General features: G+C 46.9%; 1 protein-coding gene across 1 annotated transcript; it reads right to left on the reverse strand.

Moving 5' to 3' along the window:
• Positions 1 to 94: 94 nt before the first annotated feature.
• SPPL1 (SIGNAL PEPTIDE PEPTIDASE-LIKE 1) lies at positions 95 to 4,433 on the reverse strand. The gene is made up of 4 exons (XM_087331261.1): positions 4,297 to 4,433; positions 3,391 to 4,250; positions 3,005 to 3,202; positions 95 to 561 (listed from the first exon to the last, which is right to left on the reverse strand). The coding sequence occupies exons 2-4, from the start codon at positions 4,186 to 4,188 to the stop codon at positions 445 to 447; spliced, it is 1,113 nt and encodes a 370-aa protein (XP_087187387.1). The 5' UTR covers positions 4,189 to 4,250; positions 4,297 to 4,433; the 3' UTR covers positions 95 to 444.
• Positions 4,434 to 25,896: the final 21,463 nt, after the last annotated feature.

The raw sequence follows: 25,896 nt of genomic DNA on the forward strand, positions 1-25,896 counted from the left end.
AACATAACTTATATAAATACTCTCCACATATAGCGGAGTGTCATATTAATATTTATACTTTCACTTTCATTTCATGTATTGGTAAGGGAATGAATTACGATTAACCTTCCATGGAAGGGAATGAATTATGATTAATCTTCTACTGTCTACCATACAGAAAAGGGCTAACAAATTTTACATGCAACACAGTTCAGGCCAGACTCTTTGCATTTTTTTCCCATGATCTGCCCTTTTATCTGCTGACAATGATAACTATGTGCACAATATATTTAACTTGTATTACACCCAATGCTATTTTATGGCACTTTTGGGATGTACATCAAGATGTGTATAGATTGGTCCAAAAGTCCGAACCATCAACTTCCAAATCCAAACCCATCCTTGTAAGTTCTTCTGTTTGAATAAAGTGTTTCACGTGCATTGTCAAAAAATAACAGTATACAATCATACCTCCAAAACTCTGACCTTTTCACTTACTACTGGCCTAGGTCCATTCCATAATTCCTGGAGTTCATTTCTTACCCAGGCAGAAAGCATTACAGGCCCTAATGTTGAAGGAACCTGTTGAAGCAGAGAAATGCAAAGAAAGTGTATCATTACGGGAATAATAGCTAATAAATGCCAAGAAAAAGAGCATGCTTCTTTTATAATTGATGCCACTGATTATTGCAACTAAAAGTCAAAGAGAGATTTATAATAGCTAATAAATGCCAAGAAAAAGAGCATGCTTCACTTATAATTGATGCCACTGATTATTGCAACTAATAAATATCCTTTTGGGACAATATATACCAAAATAACTTTTACCTGGGTGGCTGGAGAAAGTTTAATTGATTGCTATAATCCCTCCTATTACTTTAAGACATGGTAGTATCAGAGGATTGGTCAACAGGATCATTGATTTTTAAGTTTTTACAATGGGATGATATGTTCACCAATTTTCATGTGGTGGCTTACAGACTTAGAGGTGAGATACTGTGGCAAAATATCGAGCCATTTTAAGAGAAATGGTTCGATAAAGTTTGTTGAGGAGACCAAAAACTCAACAATATAAATTTTGGCCAAGGAAAGAAGATGACCAAGCCAAACTACTTCAAAAAAGTTAGCCTCCTCTACTCCGTGTACTGGATCAATTCTTAATATTTTCATTTTCCGCTGTCTACTATCTTAGGAAATACAGTGTGAGCATATCTTCCTCAAATAAGAATGCCAAAATATGAGTGCCTAATCATAGCTGTCATTGCATGACAAAGGTACTAGGAACATGATCAGGCACACACTTCCAATACTTGGGTAGCTTAATCACCTCAACACAGGTGCAGATCCAACCTACCTGATAATAAAGTCAGAAAGAAGCCTGAGGATCTTGCCCTGGATAAGCCAGAAGCATTAGGTGCAAAAAGAACTATTTGTAAATGGTCTCCCTTCCATGTCTGGAAAAGGAAATCTCTACATGCATGTTCTCCACCATCATGATTCATAAGACCAAACAGGCGTTCACTGTCACAATTAAACATCACTGAAAAGATTGTTGGATGTGATGAATGAATTAGCGTGAAACGGATCATGATTCGTGAATCATTGTGTTCAGATCAAGTATCCGCTTGAACAAGAGATGAAAATCACAGCAACAGGGGCAAAAGTTTACTGTGCGTATATTTTTGACCATTCAGTTTTCAAGACATGTGACAATAGATATGAAGAGAAAAGTTGGAAATAAATCATGTGCCAGGCAACTTTAAGAAAAATATGGAAGTCCAAATTTCAATGAAAAATTCACAAATTTTGGATGACAGTGTTGTACAAATATCAACTATTACAAATGCTACCGTTAGATAGAATAATCAGGCACTATGTTTGCTATTAAATAATTGATTTCACACAAAGTAAAACAAGGATGAAAGACATTATTGGGCATATGCTACATGCATAACCATAATTGAGCATCAGATAGGTTTTCCATAGTTTTCCATAATCTTATGATGAGTACATGCGGGTTAATTCTGAAAGGAATGAGGGTATGATATACAATATTCAATTCTACAGTGTGGGATAACTATTAAGCGTGTTATCACTTGACCACTTGGCATAAAGTAGTCAAGAGTGAACACACTAGGGCCTAGGGTTTTTACCTATATAAGAAGGCTAGCTACCTTCTTATCAAGGAGGCTTAACTTATGTTGAGACTACGATAGTGTGGCTACGGCTCTTGTTAGCTAAGCGTGTGTGATCCTTGCGGGACCCAAGGTACGACTCACATCAACCCTCGATGGTATGGGACATCAAGGAAGTTTAGGTCCATCTCACACCATTGCTAGGGGGTGATCGGGTGGTTTGGCATCCCTCTTTTGTTCTATAATTCCTTATGTTTTGCTTACTTAATTAGTTAGACTCTAACAACATAGGTCATTTTCCTATTCTAATTTTCCACAATAGGATATGTATACATGACACACAACACACTCTGCCATAGAGCTCGTTACTCTATTAAGCCTTGCTGTTCGTCAACCTAATTTATGTGAATAAAAAATGATTCGTCACTTACAATTCTTATTTGGTCACAAAGGAATGGGAATATCACGTGGTCTAGAAAAGGGCATGGCACAAATAATGCAAATATTGCAAAAGACTAAGCATTTGTAAAGTTCATGGTGCTTACCAGAGGAAAATATCTTCTCAATTACGTAAGAGGATAAATTTGTGCAAGATTATGGAGTTCCGGAACATGAACATGGTAAAAAATAAATGCATTTCTAATCATCTTAAGTCAAAAATACCGATACTCTTTGAAGAACACAGTTGCCTATTCCAATGGTCTGAACCACAATGAGAGGCACCCCAACTACGGATCAACAATGAGGCAGCAGACCTCTTGATTAAGTAAGGTGCTTTTTTCAAGATTTGGATATATTCCATAAGGTTTTCTCCCATTGAATACATACATACATATGCAGCTTTTTCAACTTCAAATAAGTTTATGATTCTTGGAAATCTCGTGACATACCAGATAAAGTAAGGCTGGTTGGGGAGAATGGGTTAGCACTCCTGCCGAAAGGGCAGCTATAAGACCAGTAAAATAGCCCCATGTTGCAAATCGGATGTATTTCTGCCCTTTGAACAAATTCGTCAAATCATTACATAAATCCTTGTTTTTGCGATTGTCGAAACAGAGCACAAGCGCCATGAGCATACCGGGGACAGCCTGCATCGAGAAAGAGATTAATGACAAGTAGAGTTTAAAAACAGTAAGTTTCCTTGCAAACAAACTCTCAGACTTGGTGAAAGCGATCTCAATCGGTATGGTCTATAAATGTCAAGAGAAGACTTTGTTTTGGCAAACACTTCTACATGTAAAACCAAAAAGAAAGAAGAGAGGGAGGTAAGCTTAACCATGTCACCAAGACCGAGCATCATATATTCGGTAGCCGTATTGGCCGGCAAAGCTCCGCCTAGGAAATTCCTTGGAAAGACAAGTTTTACGGGCAGCTCGAGCTTCTTCGTGACTGCCCGAAATCCCGGAAGCTTCAATGTATTAGCCACTGTATGCACAGGGTTTGATGCTTGTTGCATAGCTACCGAGACCATAACATTGGCACCAAAAAACCGCTCGGAATAGAAGACCCAAAAGATGTCATACACAAACAGGCAGACCAGAAGCAAAGCACAGATCTTTATGTTAGGAAGCCGAACATGGCTGATAAAAGCAATGCATATGGAAATCCCAAGAATGTTGTTAAGAATCCAATGCCCTGAGACAAGCCAAGATCCAACAACCCCAACACTGGTTAGGGCAAGAAGAAGCTGACTTCGTGTCAGCTGCAACCAGCAGCAATGAACAAAAGGTAGATCTGAGAACCCTAATTTTGTGCATAAAGCACCCACATAAGGAGCAATGCAAAAGGCGAAGGAAGACGCCGAGGCTATGGTAGTGAATACCATGATGATCTGAGACATGGAAGAGAAGAGGTAAAACATCAGGAGGAGGCTACAAGAGCTAGCCACAGGGATCATGAGAGCTTGGGAGGTGTCCAAAGTGATGGATGCATCTGCCAAAACACGGTTCCGATCTTTGTCCATCTCACAATTGAGAGCTCTGTGAGCAGAGCAATACACTACCATCACTGCTGTGAAGATCAGTGTCATGGGAGCAGGCTCTAAGAGATAAATCAATTTCCACAGAGGTTCCATCTCTTCTTTCCTTTGCCTCCTTCCGTCCTCCTACTTTCTCCTTTCTCTCTCTCTCTCTCTCCCTCTCTCAGTCTCTCTCTCAATCTCTGACCGTCTGTCAGTTAAAACAAATGGATTGGTGGAGAAATCCAACAACGTGAAGACAAGGTTTTCAGATCAGCTCTGTTTCTCTGGCTCTGTTCTGCCAGGAGACAGAGAGAGAGAGAGAGAGAGAGAGAGAGAGAGAGAGAGAGGCTCTGTTTCTCTGCCTTCTTCCTTCTTCCTTCTTCCTTCTTCTGAACTGCCCAACAACAGGACCACATGTGTGTGAATGTGTGATTGTCTCTCTCCCCTGCTCCCCCAGATGCATGAATGGGTTTCGTGCACAAAACTATGCATATACATACATAAATGCATAACATGCATACATACATACATACATACATACATACATACATACATACATACATATACATGCATATACATGCATATACATACATATACATACATGCATATACATACATATACATACATGCATAACATACATACATACATACATAAATACATACATACATACATACATACATATACATGCATATACATACATACCTATACATACATACATATACATATACATATACATATACATATACACATACATACATACATACATACATACATACATACATACATACATACATACATATACATGCATATACATGCATATACATACATATACATACATGCATATACATACATATACATACATGCATAACATACATACATACATAAATACATACATACATACATACATACATATACATGCATATACATACATACCTATACATACATACATATACATATACCCTTTGACCCCCCGCTTCTCTTCGAGAGACATACATGACATACATACATACATACATATACATACATACATACATACATACATACATACATACATATACATATACACATACATGACATACATACATACATACATGCATACATAACATAACATAACTTTCAACCTCCGAAAATGGTTGTTTCCTCGGCCAATCACATAGAGTTTAAAATCTTGTAAAATGTTTACACTAATGAAAGGATATCTTCATAAAAAATAAAAATAACATAACATAACATACATACGCTACTACATACATAACATAACATACATACATACACACACACACAAACACATTGACCTTACCCTAGTCAACAATACAACTTCTCTATGTCATCAACACACAACCAAGAGAGAGTCAGACTCACAACACATGCATACATTGAGAAGCAGGCCTAGATGTGTGTGCCCAATGAAGGATGATCATGTGGTAATCATGTAGAGGGGTTCTCAATCTCATTAGACAAATTACTTTTGATGAATGGGTAAATACCCCATTTTTATTGTAAACCAATTGTCTCATGGGCCAATTTTGGTCTTAGAAGACGTTAATATATCTTTCTTTCTCTCATCATGCGTTGATGGCAACCCCGTGTCGGTCGAATGTCTAGAGAGATTAATGAATGAACCCAAGCTACATCCTGGAAGTCTTTTTAGAAGGAGGGATATTATTCCCCCTTCCTATGTAGAGACTACTTTTGGATATGTGAGGAAGGTGCTCCGACACTATATTGTTCAACTTATGAGTCTAACATTAGGAGGTTTGAAAACTAGTTTACAGCAAATGATGAGGTTGCCAAATTATCAACGTTGTGCTTGAATCTCAAATTTGACAATTTGAAAACTTTTTATTGTTGACAAAAGATTTTTCTTGTGCTCAACACGAAGAAAACTTTGCATCAATGTCATGGTGATTTGTGCCTTAACACTAGCGATTTCATGATCATGTCCATTCATGTGGTCGTCTATAAATAAAACCACATTCTTCTAGTTTTAGGTCCATGCTTTTGGCCATTCACTCTCCCATTCAAGGTATTTCATTTTGTAATAACATAAATGTCATTGTGATTTGACTTTATCCACCCATAAAGGTCTTGCAATGTTGCTCAACGTAAGTCTTGTGATCGTTGATGTAAAATACATTATGAGGATCAAATCAATCAAGTATCATATGGGAAAACATAATATGATATGCATGCTTGTAACCTCTCAACCATGCTTACACAAGCATCATCGTAATTATAGCAAACAAGAAAATCAAAGAGAACATATTCAGATAGAGATCTAGGGTTGTCTATATTATATGTTATCCCTGTGGCTATGTATCTACGATAAACAAACCCAATTTTGTGTGAATGGACCCTCACGATGCTCTGTGGGCCATGGCCATCGTGGCACCCCACGTGTTCTTACTAGTAATTGCACATGGCTCAATTGACAACATGTGTATAATCAAAGTTGTCAAATGGTTCCCTAGTGAAGTTACCAAGAGACAAGGTTGTACAACATTTTTTTTGCCTACACCTAATTGGAAAATTGTTTATGACTGATTTACTTTTTATTTTACATACCAAGAATACATGATACAATTTTTAAATAGATAATCAGTTGTTATTTATCATTGACATCTTTCTAGTTTTTATATTGAATTTCTTGGCCAATGATAACATCTTGAAAAATACGATTTTGTTGTTCACCCTTATTTTCTTGTTAATACATCAGAGCTCTTAATGTTGATAGCTATTGCTCATAAGAAAAACCATCAGTGCTTTTTATATGATTAGTATTGATGATGTACATATATTCTATTCATATCACCTCCTCTTTCTTTACAAATTTCCTAATTTGCAAATTACAAACATTTTGTTGGTGAGGGATACAATGCAAGAAAAACGAACTTCTTTGCATGGCCTTGTTGACGTCAAACATGCACGAGTCATGTGGAGCTATATGAACAAAACTCAAAGGAAAGCAAATAGTGCTTATGTGATTCTTATTGCGATGCAAGGATGAGCAAAAATATACCAAATTGATGTTACTACCATGGTTCAATAAAGATGAATAATGTTGTCGTTTCACACCTTATGTTGTAGAAATTCCGTCAAAGGTAAATTTATAAAGTGGGCCTAACTCTTGGAGTGACAGAAAAATCTTCAATAGTTTGCACATCCGAATTTTTTTTGCATGATCTCAAACTATAATTATGTAAAAGAGGATTGTTCACCATTTCAAACTCAAATCATACAAGTTTTATAATGCACGCACCATCATAATTCATTTTCGAAACTTGAACCCACGACCTTAGGATTGCAACTCTAGGAAGTGGATTTGATAACAATTAAGAAAGTCAACTATTAGCAAACCCCTCGGCACCCACTCTCTCAACTTAACATGCATGCTACATTGTGTAGGTATATTATTAACATAAAAGGGAACAAATTTGGCTACATGTTACAAACTTCAATTCATACCTTATAACCGAGATAAGCTCAATAAAAACTCTATGATTGCGATCGCACGACACAAGGACACAAATGTGATAGAAAAAGATAAAATATGCATTTATGTTTCTTAATGCAATTCAATGTTAGCAATGTCTCATAACATCCAAAACCCACCACTAAAAACGTTTTTCTATGAGCATTGTGGAAGCACAAAAAATTTCGGATAGGCCATGTGTTTGTTTGATAATGTTGTCTAATTCAATTGATTGCAAGTTGGGACACGTTAGTCCCAAATGAATATAGTTCATTAACCCATAAGTGGAATTCTAAATGTTTAGGACAAATAAACTTGCAAAGAGAGCACAAGACCATGTAAAGATGGATGCGTAGGACTCATAAATGTAGTGTAATGAAAAACAAGCAAAAAACCAAGTATGATATTAATGTGTTGATTGTTGAACATGTGTGAACACGAATGAAAGGCCATATGTAAATAACTAGGTATTAAGGAAATCAATGTTCCTTTATATAGTAAGAGTGCATGTTTAGGGTGAATGCATTCGTTGGTTAATCTTAAAGTGGACATGCCCGAATGGGGACTTTAATAAGCATGTAAAGATAAACCATTCTAATTAAAGAATGGAACTTGATTCATGTAAAAAAATATCATAGTTATTAACCTTGGACTTTGTAATATATTATTGCTATTTCATTCTCTTTATTCTGAATCTAGTTTGTTTTGTCATACTGAATATAGTGCAAACAGATGCATGCCTATGAGCGAGAGAGAATTATGAATGGTATGTGTGTGATTAAGCACATAGTGTAAATAGGTGGGCATTTAAGTTTGGTCTAATACTTTGCACAATGAAAAAAACATCCATGTTGTGATTAAGGCACTCAAAAAGATAAGACTTAATGTTATTTCACATAATGTAGGTGAGGGTAGGTCACTAATATTACATAAGTGAAGGGTATGTTCACTAATGTTAAAAAGGGACTAATGTGATTGGATAGAAGGAATGATTGGTGCATGCACTATCATGATTTGGCCAACCAATGAATGAAGAGTCTTTTAGAAAGGCACATCTATGCAAGGGGCCTAGGGAGAGGTATAAATACGAGGCTTAGCTACCCTCATAGGCACATTACGTTGGAAGGTTGTTGTCTTAGACACCGATAGTGCGGGCAAGGCTTTCGTCTCGACGATCGTGTTCTCTTCCAAGGTCTTAGTCATCCTAATATCTGGCGGTGTGGGACATCGATGGTAGGTTGGTTATGAAGAGAATCACGTGGAATATTGCTCGGCCACAACTGAGTCTTGAACACTTCACTGAGAATGAAACACAGAAATGGGAAGTGGAGAGTACACAAAAGGAAATACACAGGATGTTTACGTGGAAAACCCTAAATGGGAAAAACCACGGGAGCCCACGAACTCCAACTATCAATATAGGAGAAAGGTACAATCAAAGTCTCGGAGGCAACGACCTCGAGCTTTGTATCTTCGCCAACCGACGGTTACAACAGAGTATCGCTCTGTATCTCACTCTCTCCCACACACAGTCGCTCTCTCTGTACAACAATATGACAACCACTCTAAAGTGATTGCCCTAAGTCATATTTATACTTATATGAACTTAGGGCTATTTACAAATATAGCCTTACTCAAAACCTATTTACAGATATGTCTTCTCTTCCGGTTCTCAATGGCTCTCCTCCCGTTTCTGAATCTCTTCCGATTCTCACCGGGTCCTCTTTATTCATCACCGGATCCCATCCGGAGAGACCGATTTCCCAATAATCTCCCCCTTCACTTCGGCATGGGATGATTTGTCAACCCGATCCGCTTTTGGCACATGTCCAGCTTGTCGGTCGTCAACACCTTGGTCAACATATCCGACCCGTTCTCCTCCGTGTGGATCTTCGTTAGCATGAACTCTTGATCTTCTACTCTCTCCCGGATCCAGTGGTACCTCCGTTGGATATGTTTCGTCCAGGAATGGTAGACCGTGTTCTTTGCAAGGTGGATGTCACTTTGACTATAGCAGTAAAGCTGCTATTCCTCCTGTTGGATCCCTAGCTCTCCGATGAAGTCCTTCATCCAGATTATCTCCTTGCCGGCTTCTACAACTGCCATGTACTCTGCCTTCGTGGTTGACAACGCAACCGTCTTCTACAACCTCGATTGCCATGATACAACTCCCCCTGCATAAGTCATGACATATCCGGATGTAGACTGGTTGGTATCCGCATCAACCGACATATCCGAATATGTGAATCCGTCAAGTTGGGGATTTTTGGAGCCGAACCAGAGGCATGTACTCGAGGTGCCTTTCAAGTACCGGAGTATCCACTTGACCGCGTTCTAGTCCTCTTTGCCGGGATTGCTCATGAACCGGCTCACCACTCTGACTACATATCCGATATCCGGCCGAGTACATACCATCGCGTACATCAAGCTTCCGATGGTAGAGGCAAATGGAATCTTCATCATATCTGTCTTCTCCGCCTTTGTCCTCGGGCTTTGTTTTCCGGAAAACTTGCAGTTTGTCGGAAGTGTCGATCTGACCGGCTTTGCCTCCGACATGTTGAACCGTTGAAGCACCTTCGTCATGTACTTCTCTTGTGACAACCACAACAACTTCTTCGACCGGTCTTGGATGATGTGCATTCCCAATATCTGTCTTGTTGGTCCTAAGTCTTTCATTGAGAAGGTCCGGTTCAGGGCCTTCTTCAACATCCATATCTTGACTTGGTCTCTTCCGACGATCAATATATCATCCACATATAGGAGGAGTATCAATAAATCTCCTCCGTCAAATTTCTTCACAACCACACAGTGATCGGCTTGCATTTTGTGGTACCCTTGGTTGGTCATGAAGGAGTCGAACTTCCGGTACCATTGCCGGGGGGCTTGCTTCAGTCCGTATAGGCTCTTCTTCAGCTGGCACACTAGGTGCTCCTTCCCTTTCCTCTCAAATCCTTCCGGTTGATGCATGTAGATCTCTTCTTCGAGGTCGCCATGTAGGAATGCCGTCTTTACGTCCAGTTGCTCTACCTCGAGGTCCATGCTTGCCGCTATGCCCAATACCGTCCAGATGGATGTCATCTTTACTACCGGGGCAAAGATCTCATCGAAATCTACTCCTTTCTTTTGCAGGAACCCCTTCACCACGATCCGGGCTTTGTATCTCGGTGGGTTTCCGGCATCTCCCGGTTTCAGCTTGTACACCCACTTGTTCTGGAGTGCCCTCTTTCCTTTCGGCAACTCCGTCAGTTCATATGTGTGGTTCTCATGTAGGGAATCCATCTCATCCTGCATGGCACTCAACCACTTGCGGCTGTGGGTGTCTCTCTTTTCTTCTTCGAAGCTTTCTGGCTCCCCCTCATCGGTTAGCAACACGTGCTCTGCATCCGGAAATCTCCGGGGGGCTCTTCTCTCTCCGAGAGGATATCTTCGTCCTTGGTTTCTGACTGCCGGTTCCTTTGTTTGTTCCTCATCCGAATCTGATTCGGGATGTTGTCCGGTTTCAGTGTCTTCTTCATCTTCTTCATCTTCTTCTTCGGTTGGTTCGGATTCCTGTCCGTATTCGGCCGGTTTGTCGAGTGTCGTCAAGTTACCGGCTAACATCCGGTTTTCAACTGGGTAGGTCCTTGTGTCCTTTGGTCGGTTTTCATTGGATGATCCGGATTTGGTCATCTTCTTCTCTGACTCCCAGTCGGCAATGGTCCTGTCTTCCATGAAGACTATGTCCCGACTCCGGAACACCTTCTTGTCGACCAAATCCCACACCCGGTAACCGAACTCATCATCGCCGTATCCAAGGAATATGCATGGCTGGGACTTAGGATTCAACTTTGCTCTCTTGTCCTTTGCCACATGCACGTATGCGAGACACCCAAACACCTTCAGATGCCGGTAAGACACATCTTTACCGGTCCATACTTTCTGAGGTGAGTCTCCTCCCAAGGGGACTGAGGGTGATCTGTTTATCACATAGGTCGCCGTCATTAGCGCCTCAGCCCAAAACGTATTGGGTAACTTGACATGTGTGAGCATGCTCCAGACTCTCTCCATTATAGTCCAGTTCACCCTTTCGGCCAGCCTGTTCAATTTCGGCATCTTCGGCATGGTAAATTCTAGCCAGATTCCCTTCGACCGACAGTACTACTCAAACTGCCCTCGGTATTCTCCTCCGTTATCTGCTCGAACCGCCTTTAGCTTCTGACTGGTTTCTCTTTCCACTCTCGCGTGGAGCTCCTTGAAGATGGATAGCACATGATCCTTCGTCTTCAATGGTGAGACCCACAACTTCCGTTTGTGGTCATCTATGAACGTCGCGAAGTATTGCGATCCAACATGTGACTTCATGTCCACTTGACACACATTGGTATGCACCAACTCCAATGGTGCATTCCGTCTCATCGGTGGTCTTGACCGGAAGGAGGTTCGGTTTTGCTTGCTAGCCAAGCAATCGGTGTACTTCTCAAGTTGCACGTCCTTCACCGGAATGAGGTTGTCTTCGGCAAGCCTCTTCATCCCCTTCTCACTCATGTGACACAGTCTTTTGTGCCACAACTCATCGGCAGTGTCGGATGCTACGTTCACTTCTTCCCTGCATATCCAGGCATTCAGGGTTTAGGGTTTAGGGTTTAGGGTTTAGGGTTTAGGGTTCCGGCGAGCTTCTTCATCTAGCAGGCTTGATTTTACCCTTGCTAGGGACAACTGTTTTCCTTCTGGCCCTGCGTTGCCCAATGTGACAACTAACATCTCCCAGCTATCCAGGAGGGAATCGAGCAGGAGCAATGCCAGTACCTAATCGGCGAGAGGTACTTCCAACAAGGTTGCTTGATGTATCAGCCCCTGGAAAGCATTCATGTGCTCCGCCATACTGGAGCCGTCCTGGTACCGGAGCCTCACTATCTTCTGGAATACCGAAACCCGATTAACAACATTCTTGTTTTGGAACATGATGCCAATCTTCTCCTAGAGTTCATGAGCCTTGCTCTCTTCATTAAAGTTGTTGTATAGGCTCATGTCAATGAAGCACCGGATGTATGTCGTCGTCTTCATTTGCATAACCTCCCACACTGTGGCGTCGATCTTATCCAGTCTCTTGTCCTCGAACTGAACCGACAACCAAAGATCTTTAACCACCAGCATATCCCTCATCTTCGACTTCCACACTGAGTAGTTGGTGCCGGTGAGCTTGAACATGCTGCCGAACGATTCTTCCATTTCATGTGTTGTTCGCTCTGATACCAGATTGAAGAGAATCACGCGGAATATTGCTCGGCCACAACCGAGTCTTGAACACTTCACTGAGAATGAAACACAGAAATGGGAAGTGGAGAGTACACAAAAGGAAATACAAAGAATGTTTACGTGGAAAACCCTAAATGGGAAAAACCACGGGAGGCCACGGACTCCAACTATCACTATAGGAGAAAGCTACAATTAGAGTCTCGGAGGCAACGACCTCGAGCTCTGTATCTCCGCCAACCGGTGGTTACAACAAAGTATCGCTCTGTATCTCACTCTCTCCCACACCCTGTCGCTCTCTCTGTACAACAATATGACAACCACTCTAAAGTGATTGCCCTAAGTCATATTTATACTTATATGAACTTAGGGCTATTTACAAATATAGCCTCAATAGGCTTACTCAAAACATATTTACATATATGTCTTCTCTTTCGGTTCTCACCGGGTCTCCTCTAGTTTCTGGATCTCTTCCGGTTCTCACCGGGTCCTCTTTATTCATCACCGGATACCATCCGGAGAGACTGATTTCCCAACTGGTTATGTCTTGATCATAGCAGAGGGGTGGTTGGGTGGAACGGGTTCTTCTATCCAATCTATTTTCCTTCTTTTTACTTTATTTTGGTCTATTGATTAGTAATAGACTCTTAACACTTAACCAAAAATGTAGGAGCTAATCAAGCATTTGTTGGTCAAGGAAGCCTTACAAACAAACAATCCAAGCAAGACAATGTAGTCACTAAAGAAACCCCTTAGGTTCTCCTAGTCACTCAAGTGTAGTGTGCTTCTTTCGGGTAGTATGATATTGTAAGTATTAGGCTTGACAGAGGAACAATGATCGGACAAAATACACATGCAAATATTTATGACATCGACCTAGGAGTGGCCAATAACACAATGGAAGAGGCTTTATCATGCATGCCGAATCCAAGATAGTATCCTTCACAAGAGTAAAATAGTTAATCACATAAATCTCAATAATAATAAGGTCCATTTGTGAGTTGTGTAGTAAGAGTGAGGGGTTAAGTAATTAACAATGAGGCAAAGAGACAACATACAAGGTGGCTAAGATGAGCTTACTGGATGAATGGTGTACTAGGTGGCTTAAGAGTGGCGATTTGACAAGAGAGGGCAGAGTTTGACCAAGGCATTTAAAGAATGAAAAAGGATAATCGGTAATCACGGCGACAAAGTACGATATTGGCACATGTCTTGTTGTGGCAACGAAAGAAGCATCGAGGCAGAAGATGAAGGTTGTTGTAAAATCAACTCAATGATGGATCTTTCAAGACGAATTATATATATTTGAACATTACATCAAGGAGGGGGCAAAGAATCTTGACGTAAGCCCAACTTATGAACCATGGTTTGATATTGTCATATGCAAACATGAGCCTAATTGTTGGGAAATAGGTCCCTTTGGATGGGATCCGGATGAGAACTGGACGAGACGGATCAAATGAGACGAAGGAAGGAACCAGACTGGATGGAGCCAGAAGGTATCCGGATATTGGATCGGATGGATCCGTAAGGAGTTCGGATGGATCTGGTATAAACTAGCAAATAGGAACATATTAGAAAATAGGAACAAATAGGACAGGGGGAACCTCCTGCTTGCTCGAGGTCCGAAAGTACATTCATTGTACCCGTTGTATGTCACAATTAGAGAGGGTGACTTGTTTTTGGTAGACACCCCCATGTGATCATTCAGACATCTCAGAAAGGCTAGCATAACACATTTATCCAGGCTGGATATATCCCCAAGCTCTCCTTCTCCGACCATCAGTTTTGCGAGCATTGCCAATATGGCAAACAAGCCGCAACCTCACACCCTACGACTGCATCGAGAGAATCAAGTCCACTCGATTTAGTCCATTCAGACGTCTGTGTCCCTATGCCACATCAGTCACTCAGTGGTGCCTTCTATTTCGTCAGCTTCATTGACAACTCAACCAGAAAGGTGTGGGCATATCTGGCCAGAACCAAAGATTGGGTGTTCTCGATCTTCCAAGAATGGCTCGCTATGGTAAAAAATCAGTTCGGACGGAAATTGAAATGCCTTCAGACTAACAACGGGGAAGAATTTAAGTCTGAAGAATTCGTTAGATTTTGTTGATAATGCGACAAGCGATGGGAATACATGACACCTCATAGTCCGGAGCGGAATGGAATTGCCGTGTGAATGAATAAGAAAATTCAAGAACGTATAGTATCCATGCTGCAACACTCTAGACTGTCGGATGGCTTTTGGGCAGAGGCTCTACTTATGGTGTCGTGAAGAAAACCATCCACAAGCGGAATCGGTGCACCGGAGCATAGGAGCCGGCTCTTCATACATGTACGCCTTATGTTGTACATAGAAGATCCTAGGTAGGTAGATTCGGTAGGTAGGAAGTTAATGGGAAACGGCTCCTTCCTTGCATATAAAAGGAGGGAGACGAGGAGGGGAGAGGGATCACGGAAAACAGAGAGGCCGAAGTGCTGTCGGGTTGTTGGTCGAAGGCTTCTCTCTCTTCCATACTCTCCATAGCTTCTTCCTGTGCAGGTTTCGGGAGGCTCGCGCTACTCTGAGGAATGCCCGAGTGCTTCCGGCAGCACCTCCAACCTACTCCTTTCCTTCTGAGCGTTTGCGAACAGGCATCGGCATCTGTTCGCCGGCCTGTTCGGTTGTAACCGACTTCGTGCTTCTTGTTGTTTGTCTCTGTTAATATATACTTACATACCTTTGTGCCTCTCTGTGTTGGTTTCCCCGCTCGCGTCTTCGTGTCGAAGGGCCGTGCCCCTGTGGATCTACGCTCGCACGTAGTGGGTCCCTTCCCTTCTCCTTTCCCTATTGCTCTTTGGTACAAGACCCCCGAGGTCCCGCCTCATTCCACGCATCCACGAGGAATACCCCGACATCTTGGTGAACCCGACGTGAAGGAGGTGGCAGAAGAGCAGAAGATGAGGGGGTCGGATCTTGCAGAGGCCATGGCTTCGGTCGTGGATTGGATATTGAGCACACACGAGGGCACTGGCGCCCTCGACAGAGCCATTGAGGCGGTTGTCGGTATGATCGGCCGGTTCAGCGGAAAGGATGCTACGAAGTATTTGGCGTCCTACGGGGCGAAAATGCTGACGCGGGACATTCCGAAAGAGAGGCGTCTTGCCGGGTTCCCTCGAGTGGCGATTCCGAGCATCCATGCGGAGGTGCTCAAGGTACGGGCGGAGAGCCGTACCTGGGAGGAGTTCGAAGGCCGACTCCTAGAGAAATACGGGCTGGACGACGCGCTCCGGCTTTCGAAACGGGACTTCATGGAATGGGTGGAGTCCCCCGGAAAAGGAAGAAACGCGTCGGCACTCCTCCGGGAGTTTGAGGAACGCTTTGCGCGCCTTTCGGCGCTTGACCGAACCGTTCTGGATACGAGCCGGGTCCTACTGTTCGTCAAGTCGGTGGACGAGCGGGACCGGGATCAAGTCGGCTCCTTGCTAGAAACCGAAGACGGGCTGACGACCGACTGGACTGCGGTTAAGAGAGTCTGTGGCCGTTTCGACAAACGACGAGAATGGGCTGACAACGGGGCGACCGGAGCGGGCTCTGTCACAGCAAGGAGGCTTGAACCGGCACCACAAGGGCGAAGGGCAGAGACCTGGGAGTGGCTCGAAACCGGTTCGGCTTCGACCGGCATGGTCAATGACTCGTCCGGAGGAGCAACGCTGGAGGAGTTGACGAGGGCGATAAAGGATCTCCAGATCGCCCAGACTCGAAGGGAAGGCGGCGAACCGGCTCGTGATCGACGACCGGCAACTGGGAACAGGTGCATGTGGTGCGATGAGGTCGGCCACATTCGGAAGGACTGCGGCGATTTCGCAGAGGCGTTGAGGAACCAGGTGGTGTACCTGTGGGAAGGCCGGGTGCATGCCGGCGATACCAGAAGGGCCCTAAACCGAAACGACGGGCGGGGAGGTATGAAGAGACTGATGGAAGAGGCAGCGGCCCGACACGTGGATGCCATCCACTACTCGGCGTCGGCCGGTATTCGGGTCGGGGGGCAGCAAGGCCCGAAAGGAGAGCAAAGACGGATTTTGGTCGGCAATGCTGGAAGGCCTCGCCGGTGCACGGCTGAGGGAAGATGAAGCGGACCGCGCTGAGAAACGGGTCCGAGAAATAACTGGGTGGAGCGACCCGGTCGAGGAGATGACGGGCTTCGTAGAAGCCGCCTGCCGGAACTACGAGGCTCTGGTGGAAGACAAACGAGTGGGGAAAGCCGGAGCGGCCGGGCCCTCACAACGATATGAGACCCGATTTGGGCAACGACGGAACGATGCCGGTGGGTCCAGCGCGCAAGATAACCCCAGGAAGGGCGGATACCGACTGGGGACGGAAATAGAAAGGACCACGGATCTACAGAAGGTCCTAGAAGAGCGGATCCTCGACAACAAAGTGGAGCTGTCATTGCGGGAGGTGCTAGGGATCGCTAAGAAGGAGTTCCACGACTCCATTGTGGACTTGGTGAAGCGGAAGAGGTTGTCGACGGAGACGGAACCGGAGAGACCGGTGGAGGTGCGGACGACGCACATCGACGACTCGGCGCTGGCAGATGAGTGGGCGGAGAGCCACTATTCGAGGCCACACTGGGCCCGAGCGACCACGGAGACCCCGGTAAAGATCGGAGATGTTCAAGAACCGGTGGTGGCATTGGTGGACCACGGTTCGGAAATAAACCTGATGTCCATGGACTTCTATAAGAAGGGAAAGTGGCCGATCAACACCAAGCACGGGTGGAAGATACGGGCGGCGACGCGCGCCACCGAGGAACTGCACAGGGCCTGCCCGAACGTGCGAGTCAAGATCGGCGACGTCGAGATTGACCAGCACTTCTTCGTACAGGAGACGTCCTCGCACCCGGTCATATTAGGTGAACCATACATCACGGCGGCGCGGATGGAGACCAAGGTGCTAGACAACGGTTCGGCCTACGCGAGGGTCAAAAGCCAGGACGGGCGCCATTCGGTCCAATTTCTGACGGTGCGACCAAACCACGAGCGGAACCGCGAATCCCTTGGTGGCGAGAACCGGGAGGATTTTTAGAGAGGGCTGCCAAGGCGTGGGGCCGAGACAGTCCGGACACTCGGGAAAGACCCCACAGCTGTACGATAGAACCGAAACCGAAGAAACCCTGTACGATAAGTAAAAGATTTTGCTTCTCCGGCAACGGAGGGTGTATGTTAGTCGGCATCGTTGGCCGAGAAAAGGCAAGGGCGGAAGTGCGACTTTGAGCGTGCGGAGTTCTCGGCCCGAACGAGGAAATCAGCAGAGACGTAGAGGCGGTCTCCTTCGACGACACCTTGGGAATGCTGAAGAAGGTAGCCAGAGAAGACCTTCACGAAGACCGGAAGATACCGGTATGTTCCGAAGAGATGTACGAAGTCATCGCGGACTTCAGTCAGGGGCTCGGGTCGGATCAGACTGCCCGAGTTAGCACGAAGTACAAGACTGTGAATTGGAAGGTAAGGCCAGTCGCGGCACCCTTACCGGAGGGCAGCAAGTCCCGAATCAGAGGGGTTGGGTTGGACCCCAGTTTACGAGATCCGGTCTGCATAGGACACACCTTCACCAACGGGACGCTCCGGGAGCTCAAAATCGGTGGGGGCGGGTTCCTACTGCCGGCGGAGGAAGACCAGTTTCGGAGAATGCTCGGAAGGCACGGGAAAGCCTTCGCATTCTCACCGGGAGAGATCGGGTGCGTAGACCTGACAATCGTGGAGCCGATGGTGATATTCACGGTACCGCATGTGCCATGGAATCTCAAGCCGATTCCAGTACCGAGAGCTCACATCCTGAAGTTGATGGAGCTATTGAGGCAGAAAGTCGATATGGGCATTCTCGAACCGTCAAGTGCCCCATACTCGAACCGATGGTTTACCGTACCAAAGAAAAACAGAACATTGCGCTTCATTCAAGACCTGCAGTCGGTCAACAGAGTGACCATTCGGAACGCAGGAATCAAACCGACCATAGACGAGAGAGCAGAGACATTACGACGATGCGAACTCCCCTCGGCCTAGTGCGAATGTGTACCCTGCCACAAGGAGGGACCAACTCGGTGGCCCACATGGTGAATGTAATGAACAAGGTACTGAGGGATTGCATCCCGGACATCACCATGCCATTTCTAGAAGACATCCCGATCAAGGGGTGCCCGGTGGAAGAGAAGGACGCAACACTCGGACCGGACGAATGCAGGCGATTCGTGGCAACACACATCGACGACTGTGAGAAGGTGCTACAAAGGCTAGAGGATGTGAGGCTCACCTTCTCCGGGGAGAAATCGGCCTTCGGGCAATCAGAAATCCTGGTGGTCGGACACCTATGTGGACCATATGGCCGGAAGCCGTCTCTGGCAAAGGTAGAAGCCATCTCCGCGATGAAGACCGACTGTAGCTCGGTTACGGAAGTTCGGAGGTTCCTGGGGGCGTGCGCATTCTACCACATATGGATCCCGCATTACGCCCACGTTGCGGAGCTGCTATACGGGTTGCTGAAGAAAGGGCGAAAATTCGAGTGGTGAGACGAGCACACGGAGTCGGTCCGGAAGCTGAAGGAAGCTCTTGCGGCAGCATCAGCGCTCCAGAAGGCTGTCTATGGGAAGGGTACGCCGGTATACATAACGGTGGATACGAGTCCGACCGGGATCGGATGGGTCGTCAACCAAGAAGAAGAGGACGACATTCGGTTCCTGATCCGATTCGGCGCGAAGGTCCTCAGTAAAGGCCGACAAAGACTACCTGATCGGGACAGAAGTAATTATCGAGACGGATTGCTTGCCAATTCTCGGCATGGTGTCCGGATGCGCGTCACCGGACCTGGCGATGCTCTGGTGGATAGCGTACATCAAGTCCCTGGACCCGGAAATACGACACATTTCCGGAAAGGACAACGCCATGGCCGACATGCTTTCGAGGGCGAGGCTTGATGACGAGGGCGGCATGGTTTCGGAGGACGAAGATGTCGGCGTGGACTTCTTCGAGGCAACGTACGTGACGACCGATGGGACGAGCACTCCAGCGCTTAACGACTTCGACGAGAGCAAGTACGACGGCGAGTGGCTGCAGATCGGTGGTTTCTTAAGGACCATGACGCCGGATGCGTCATGGACAAGGGACGAGACCAACCGGATCTGGAAGAAAGCATATCGATTCTTTCTCCGGGACGGATACTTATGGAAGCACCCGAAGAAGAGGAATGGCGTCCCGCTCCGGGTGGTGGCGATGAAGGAAGAACAGGAGGAGCTGCTGACGGCCTACCACGACAGCCCTTGGGCTGGACACCGTGGAACGTGGGCCACGTTCGAGAAGATAAAGGGGAAGTACTGGTGGCCGGGACTGTACCGGGACGTGCATCGGTTCGTGACAACTTGCGAGAGCTGTCAGATGCACTCCGTAGTCCGACATCGGGACGAGCTTCACCCTACGTACCCTCCGACCATCCACTTCAAATGGATGGTAGACCTGGTGACGATGCTGATGGGAGTAGGACAGATGCGGTATCTGGTCCTGGCTCGGGAAGATCTGACGAACCAGGTAGAAGGCCGAGCCCTTTAGAACAAAACGACCGCGGCCGTATGTCGGTTCCTGATTGAGGACGTGATATGCCGGTACGGGTGCGTCAGGAAGATCGTGGCTGATCGCGGGGAGTTGGACGTCGAAGAGGCCGAGGAGCTGTTCGACCGGCTAGGAGTCAAGCTCTCGCTTACCACTGCGTACAATCCGGAGGCGAATGGAAAGGTGGAGCGCGGACACGGACCGATCGTCAAGGCGTTAGTTCGGGCATGCAGAGGTCAAGTCAGGAACTGGCCGCGGCTGCTGCCTTACGCGTTGTGGGCGGACCGAACTACGCACAGTTCGGTAACCGGATTCATGCCGGCAGAGCTCATGTTTGGGCAGAAGCCGATCATGCTGATGGAACGTACGATCTCCTCATGGGCAATCGTGGACTGGAGAGACGAGATGAGGCGGGAGGAACTGTTGGCGGCGCACATACGACAGCTCGAGCGAAGGCCGGAGGACGTGGAGCAGGTTGCGGGAAAGCTTCGGGTGGCTAGGACGAGGAACAAAGCCCGGTTCGACCGGACGCACCGGCTCCGACCAAAGAAGATCGAGGAAGGCGACTGGGTGCTAGTCTACGACAACAGCCTCGACAACCAGCACCGAGCGACACGGAAGTTCGCAAGAAGGTGGTTCGGGCCTTACGTGGTACAAAGCGCCAACGACAACGCGACGTACCATCTGGCGGAACTCGACGGCACGAGAATGGCGATACCGGTAGCTGGGAAGCGGATCAAAGCGTTCAAAAAGCGTCACGACGACGAGCCGGATCCGGTTAACCTGGACAGCGATGACGAACGATCCGAAACCGAGGAAGAACCGACGGGCGGGAAATGAAGGCTGGACGGGTTTTCTCCGTCCCAACTCAATTTGGCGCATGCCGGTGGATGCGCGGTTAGGTGGGGGCGGATGTCGTGAAGAAAACCGTCCACAAGCGGAATCGGTGCACTGGAGCATAGGAGCCGGCTCTTCATACACGTACGCCTTATGTTGTCCATAGAAGATCCTAGGTAGGTAGATTCGGTAGGTAGGAAGTTAATGGGAAACGGCTCCTTCCTTGCATATAAAAGGAGGGAGACGAGGAGGGGAGAGGGATCGCGGAAAACAGAGAGGACGAAGTGCTGTTGGGTTGTCGGTCGAAGGCTTCTCTCTCTTCCATACTCTCCGTAGCTTCTTCCTGTGCAGGTTTCGGGAGGCTCGCGCTGCTCTGAGGAATGCCCGAGTGCTTCCGGCAGCACCTCCAACCTACTCCTTTCCTTCTGAGCGTTTGCGAACAGGCATCGGCATCTGTTCGCCGGCCTGTTCGGTTGTAACCGACTTCGTGCTTCTTGTTGTTTGTCTCTGTTAATATATACTTACATACCTTTGTGCCTCTCTGTGTTGGTTTCCCCGCTCGCGTCTTCGTGTCGAAGGGCCGTGCCCCTGTGGATCTACGCTCGCACGTAGTGGGTCCCTTCCCTTCTCCTTTCCCTATTGCTCTTTGGTACAAGACCCCCGAGGTCCCGCCTCATTCCACGCATCCTCGAGGAATACCCCGACAATGGCAGTACACATAATCAATATGTTGCCGAGTAGGCCTCTAGGATTTTGAATACCTCAAGAACTATGGACTGACAATAAGCCGAATTACAACAAGATAAGGATTTTCGGATGCGAGGCATACGCCCTCATACCGAAAGACAATCACCGAAAACTTGAACTGAGGTCCAAGAAATACATTTTCCTTGGTTATGGTCTAGATGATGAGATTGGATACCGACTCTAGGACCCCGAACACAAACAAATCGTTCGAAGTTTGGACGTTGTCACGGATATCTGGGGGTTTGTGTTGAAATGGGGTGGGACCACCGGGGTCTCGGACCAAGGAGCCGGTGTGAGAAGAAGGTTTTCCTGAATGGTTTCCGGACACGTATCCGCTCCAGATCGATGCCAGGATGCTAGATGGTGAACCCTTGGGCTCAGAACCGAATACTGTTTCGGACCGGTTGCCGGATAGCAGTGAAGAGCTCACGGGCTCGCATACTCGGATACACACACACAAATGGAAACAAAACAGAGATAAGCACACGGGGATGCACAATACACGGAGAGACTCAATAAATTAACGATTAATAGAGAACACAGAGGGAGTACAACCGGCAGTAGAGCTTCGAGCCCTACATACGCACACACCCAGAGAACGACGAGCCTCTAGTCGGGAGCTCACGGGCTTCCTACGCGAGCAGAGGACTCCACCTTCTTCCTGAAATCAACACAGTACAGAAAATAGAGGGAACGATAGAGCTCAGATCTCAAACCGGCAACACTTCGTTCTCCTAAAAATGGTGGATCCCCAAAACAATTCAAAGCCTCCCTTTTTATAACACAAGGGGAGGCCATTACATCACGTTTAAGGCAACCAATTCTGTCAGCAATTTTCCCTCGGTTTCCTCCCCACACATGCTTTATTCTTCTCTTTTCGTGGGACATATAAAGTACCCATCAAAATCCTACTACCTAGTACTTACTAGTCCTATGTTATATACACATGTTTGTACATAAAGACAAATTTGTGTGCATCCGTGCACACCCTCGTTCTCGTGCTTTCCAACTCCTTTTCTCCTAGTAGCCAATTCCCCATGACATCCACCCCCACCAAACCGCGCATACTCCGACATGTGCCAAGTAGTGAAGCGGTGGGGATTCTGGCTTGGTCTTTACTCACCTTCCCCTGATCTGTCGTCGATCCGGTCTTCGTCTGGCCCCTCATTCTCATTGTCTCCCTCGCCTTCGTCGGCCCCTGTATCTGGTTCCACTTCGTGTCATTTCTTGAAGGCCTTTATCCGTTTCCCTACAACCGGTACCGCGATCCTTGTTCCATTGAGCTCCGCCAGGTGGTATGATGCATTGTCGTTCATGTTGGGATTTCGGTCCCTTCGGATGGGATGGTCGGATGTCGGAGACGAATGCCGACAAGCCCGGTTTCGGTTTCGGATCCGGATGACGAAGACCCCGGCTTCGGTGCCGGATGACGAAGGTACCCGGAGAGCGATCCGGATGCAGGGACATATCCGTGAATATGTTCGCTATGGGCCCCTGAGGCCACAGTTGTAAATAGCCCTAAAGTCATATATGTATAAATATGACTTAGGGCAAACAGTTTTTGTGTTGCTTCTCATTTTTCTGTTTTTCCACTTTAGAGGAGTAAAGAGAGAGAGCAGCCGTGAGAGAGAGAGAGAGAGAGAGAGATAGAGCGCGAGAGAGGAAGAGGTAGACGCCTCTGTGTATTTCCGCCGCCTGTGGTGAGGACAGCGAGCTCAAGGTCGTCGCCTTGCAGCTCGCCATTGTATACTTCTTTTGTATAGCGTTGGTTTGGAGTCTCGTACTCCCGTGGTTTTTCCCATCTAGGGTTTTCCACGTTAAATCCCTGTGTGCTCGTGTTTTGTTTCTTTCTCCGTGTGGTTCCTATTTTCTGCTCCATTGATCCGCGATTACTCGGCTGTGGCCGAGAGGCGAAGGTGAATAGAAGCGTCTATTCCTTGCAAACTGGTATCAGAGCGACTGTTGCAGAAAATGGAAGGCGGCGGCAGCGGGCAGCCGATGATGATGGTGCTGAATGCACAGAATTACGCCGACTGGAAGATCAAGATGGAGGATCTTCTGATTGTTCGGGACCTGTACGAACCGATTGACAGGTCGGAAATACCGAAAGGGGTACTTGAGTCGGAGTGGAAGCTCCTGAACCGGAAAGCCGTAGCGACGATCCGACAATATGTCGATGTAAGCGTCCTACAACATGTGGCGAACGACACCAACGCATATGAGATGTGGAAGAAGCTGTCGGGCCTCTACGAGAGGAAGAATGCGTTGAACCGAACCTCCCTGATGAGGAAGATAGTGAACCTCAAGTATCGAGACGGCGAGAGTATGGTGGAACACGTAAGCACGTTCATGGGATTCGTGAATCAGCTTGCGGCGATCAAGTTCCCATTGGAGGATGCAATGCAAGCCATCATCCTGATGTGTACATTGCCGGAAAGCTGGGAGAACTTGGTGGTGACTCTCAGCACCTCCTGCACAGAAGATAACTTGTCCTTGCAAACGGTAAAGACAAGTATTTTGAATGAAGAAGCGCGTCGGAGAGATAAGGAACCGACCTCCGACCCGAAGATGTTGTTTACCGAATCGGATCGGGGAAGACAATGGAACCGGAGTCCGCAAAGACGGGAGAAGTCGGGGACTCGGTCGCAGTCAAGAGGAAGACCCACATGCTTCCACTGTGGGAAGCCGGGGCACTTCCGAAAGAATTGTCGGCATTACCGAAAAGACAACGGAGCCGACGACACCGATTCGAAGAAGTCACCGGAGAGAAACGGTGCATACCGGGGAACCACGGACCGGAGAGGTTCGGATCGGCGAGGGCAGGACCGGAAAGGAACAACGGCACTCGCGGCAAGTGAGGAAGAAATCATGCTCATCACCGAAGAAAGTGATGTAAACATTGCCGGCGATGAGACGACCTGGGTGGTCGATTCCGGAGCATCGTTCCACCTGACCCCGGAGAGAAGATACTTCTCATCCTACACAGCCGGTGAGCATGGCTGTGTTCGGATGGGAAATGAAGGTACGTGCCGGATTGCCGGCATCGGAGACGTGTGGTTGACAACCCCGACCGGATGCAAAATGCTGCTGAAGGATGTCCGACACGTTCCGGAGGTTCGATTGAACCTGATTTCGGCCGGAAGGCTAGACGATGAAGGCTACACGGGTAGCATCCGGAACGGCGTAATGAAGTTCAGCAAGGGGAGCCTGATAGTGGCTCGGGCCCGGAAAGACAACACACTGTACCTGATGAATGCCCGGTTATGTCCGGAAGAGCTGAATGTGGCAGCCGACACTGCCGGTGAGCTGTGGCACAAAAGACTGTGTCACATGAGTGAGAAGGGGATGAAGAGGCTTGCAGAAGACAACCTTATCCCAGTGAAGCATGTGCACCTGGAGAAGTGCACCGATTGCCTGGCCGGTAAGCAGAACCGAACCTCCTTCCACTCAAGGCCACCGACGAGACGTAGCGCACCATTGGAGTTGGTGCACACCGACGTGTGTCAGGTAGAAACGAAGTCACATGGCGGAGCCCAGTACTTCGTAACATTCATAGATGATCACAGCCGAAGACTGTGGACGGCACCTTTGAAGACAAAGGACCAAGTATTGTCCGTCTTCAAAGAACTCCATGCGAGAGTGGAAAGGGAATCCGGCAAGAAGCTGAAAGCGATACGAGCGGATAACGGAGGGGAATACCGAGGGCAGTTCCAGGAGTACTGTCGCTCGAAGGGAATCCGACTCGAGTTTACTGTGCCGAAGACGCTGGAACTGAACGGGCTGGCCGAGAGGATGAACCGGACCATAATGGAGAGGGTCCGGAGTATGCTGGCACATGCGAAACTACCCAAGGGATTTTGGGCTGAGGCAATGTCGACGGCGACGCATGTGATAAATAGATCACCCTTAGTACCTTTGGACGGAGACACGCCGCAGAAAGTGTGGACCGG

Source organism: Azolla caroliniana, unplaced genomic scaffold (assembly GCF_043228905.1).
Source record: "Azolla caroliniana isolate FFs.n. ecotype wild unplaced genomic scaffold, voAzoCaro1.0.p SCAF_15, whole genome shotgun sequence".
Taxonomy (NCBI): Eukaryota; Viridiplantae; Streptophyta; class Polypodiopsida; order Salviniales; family Salviniaceae; genus Azolla; species Azolla caroliniana.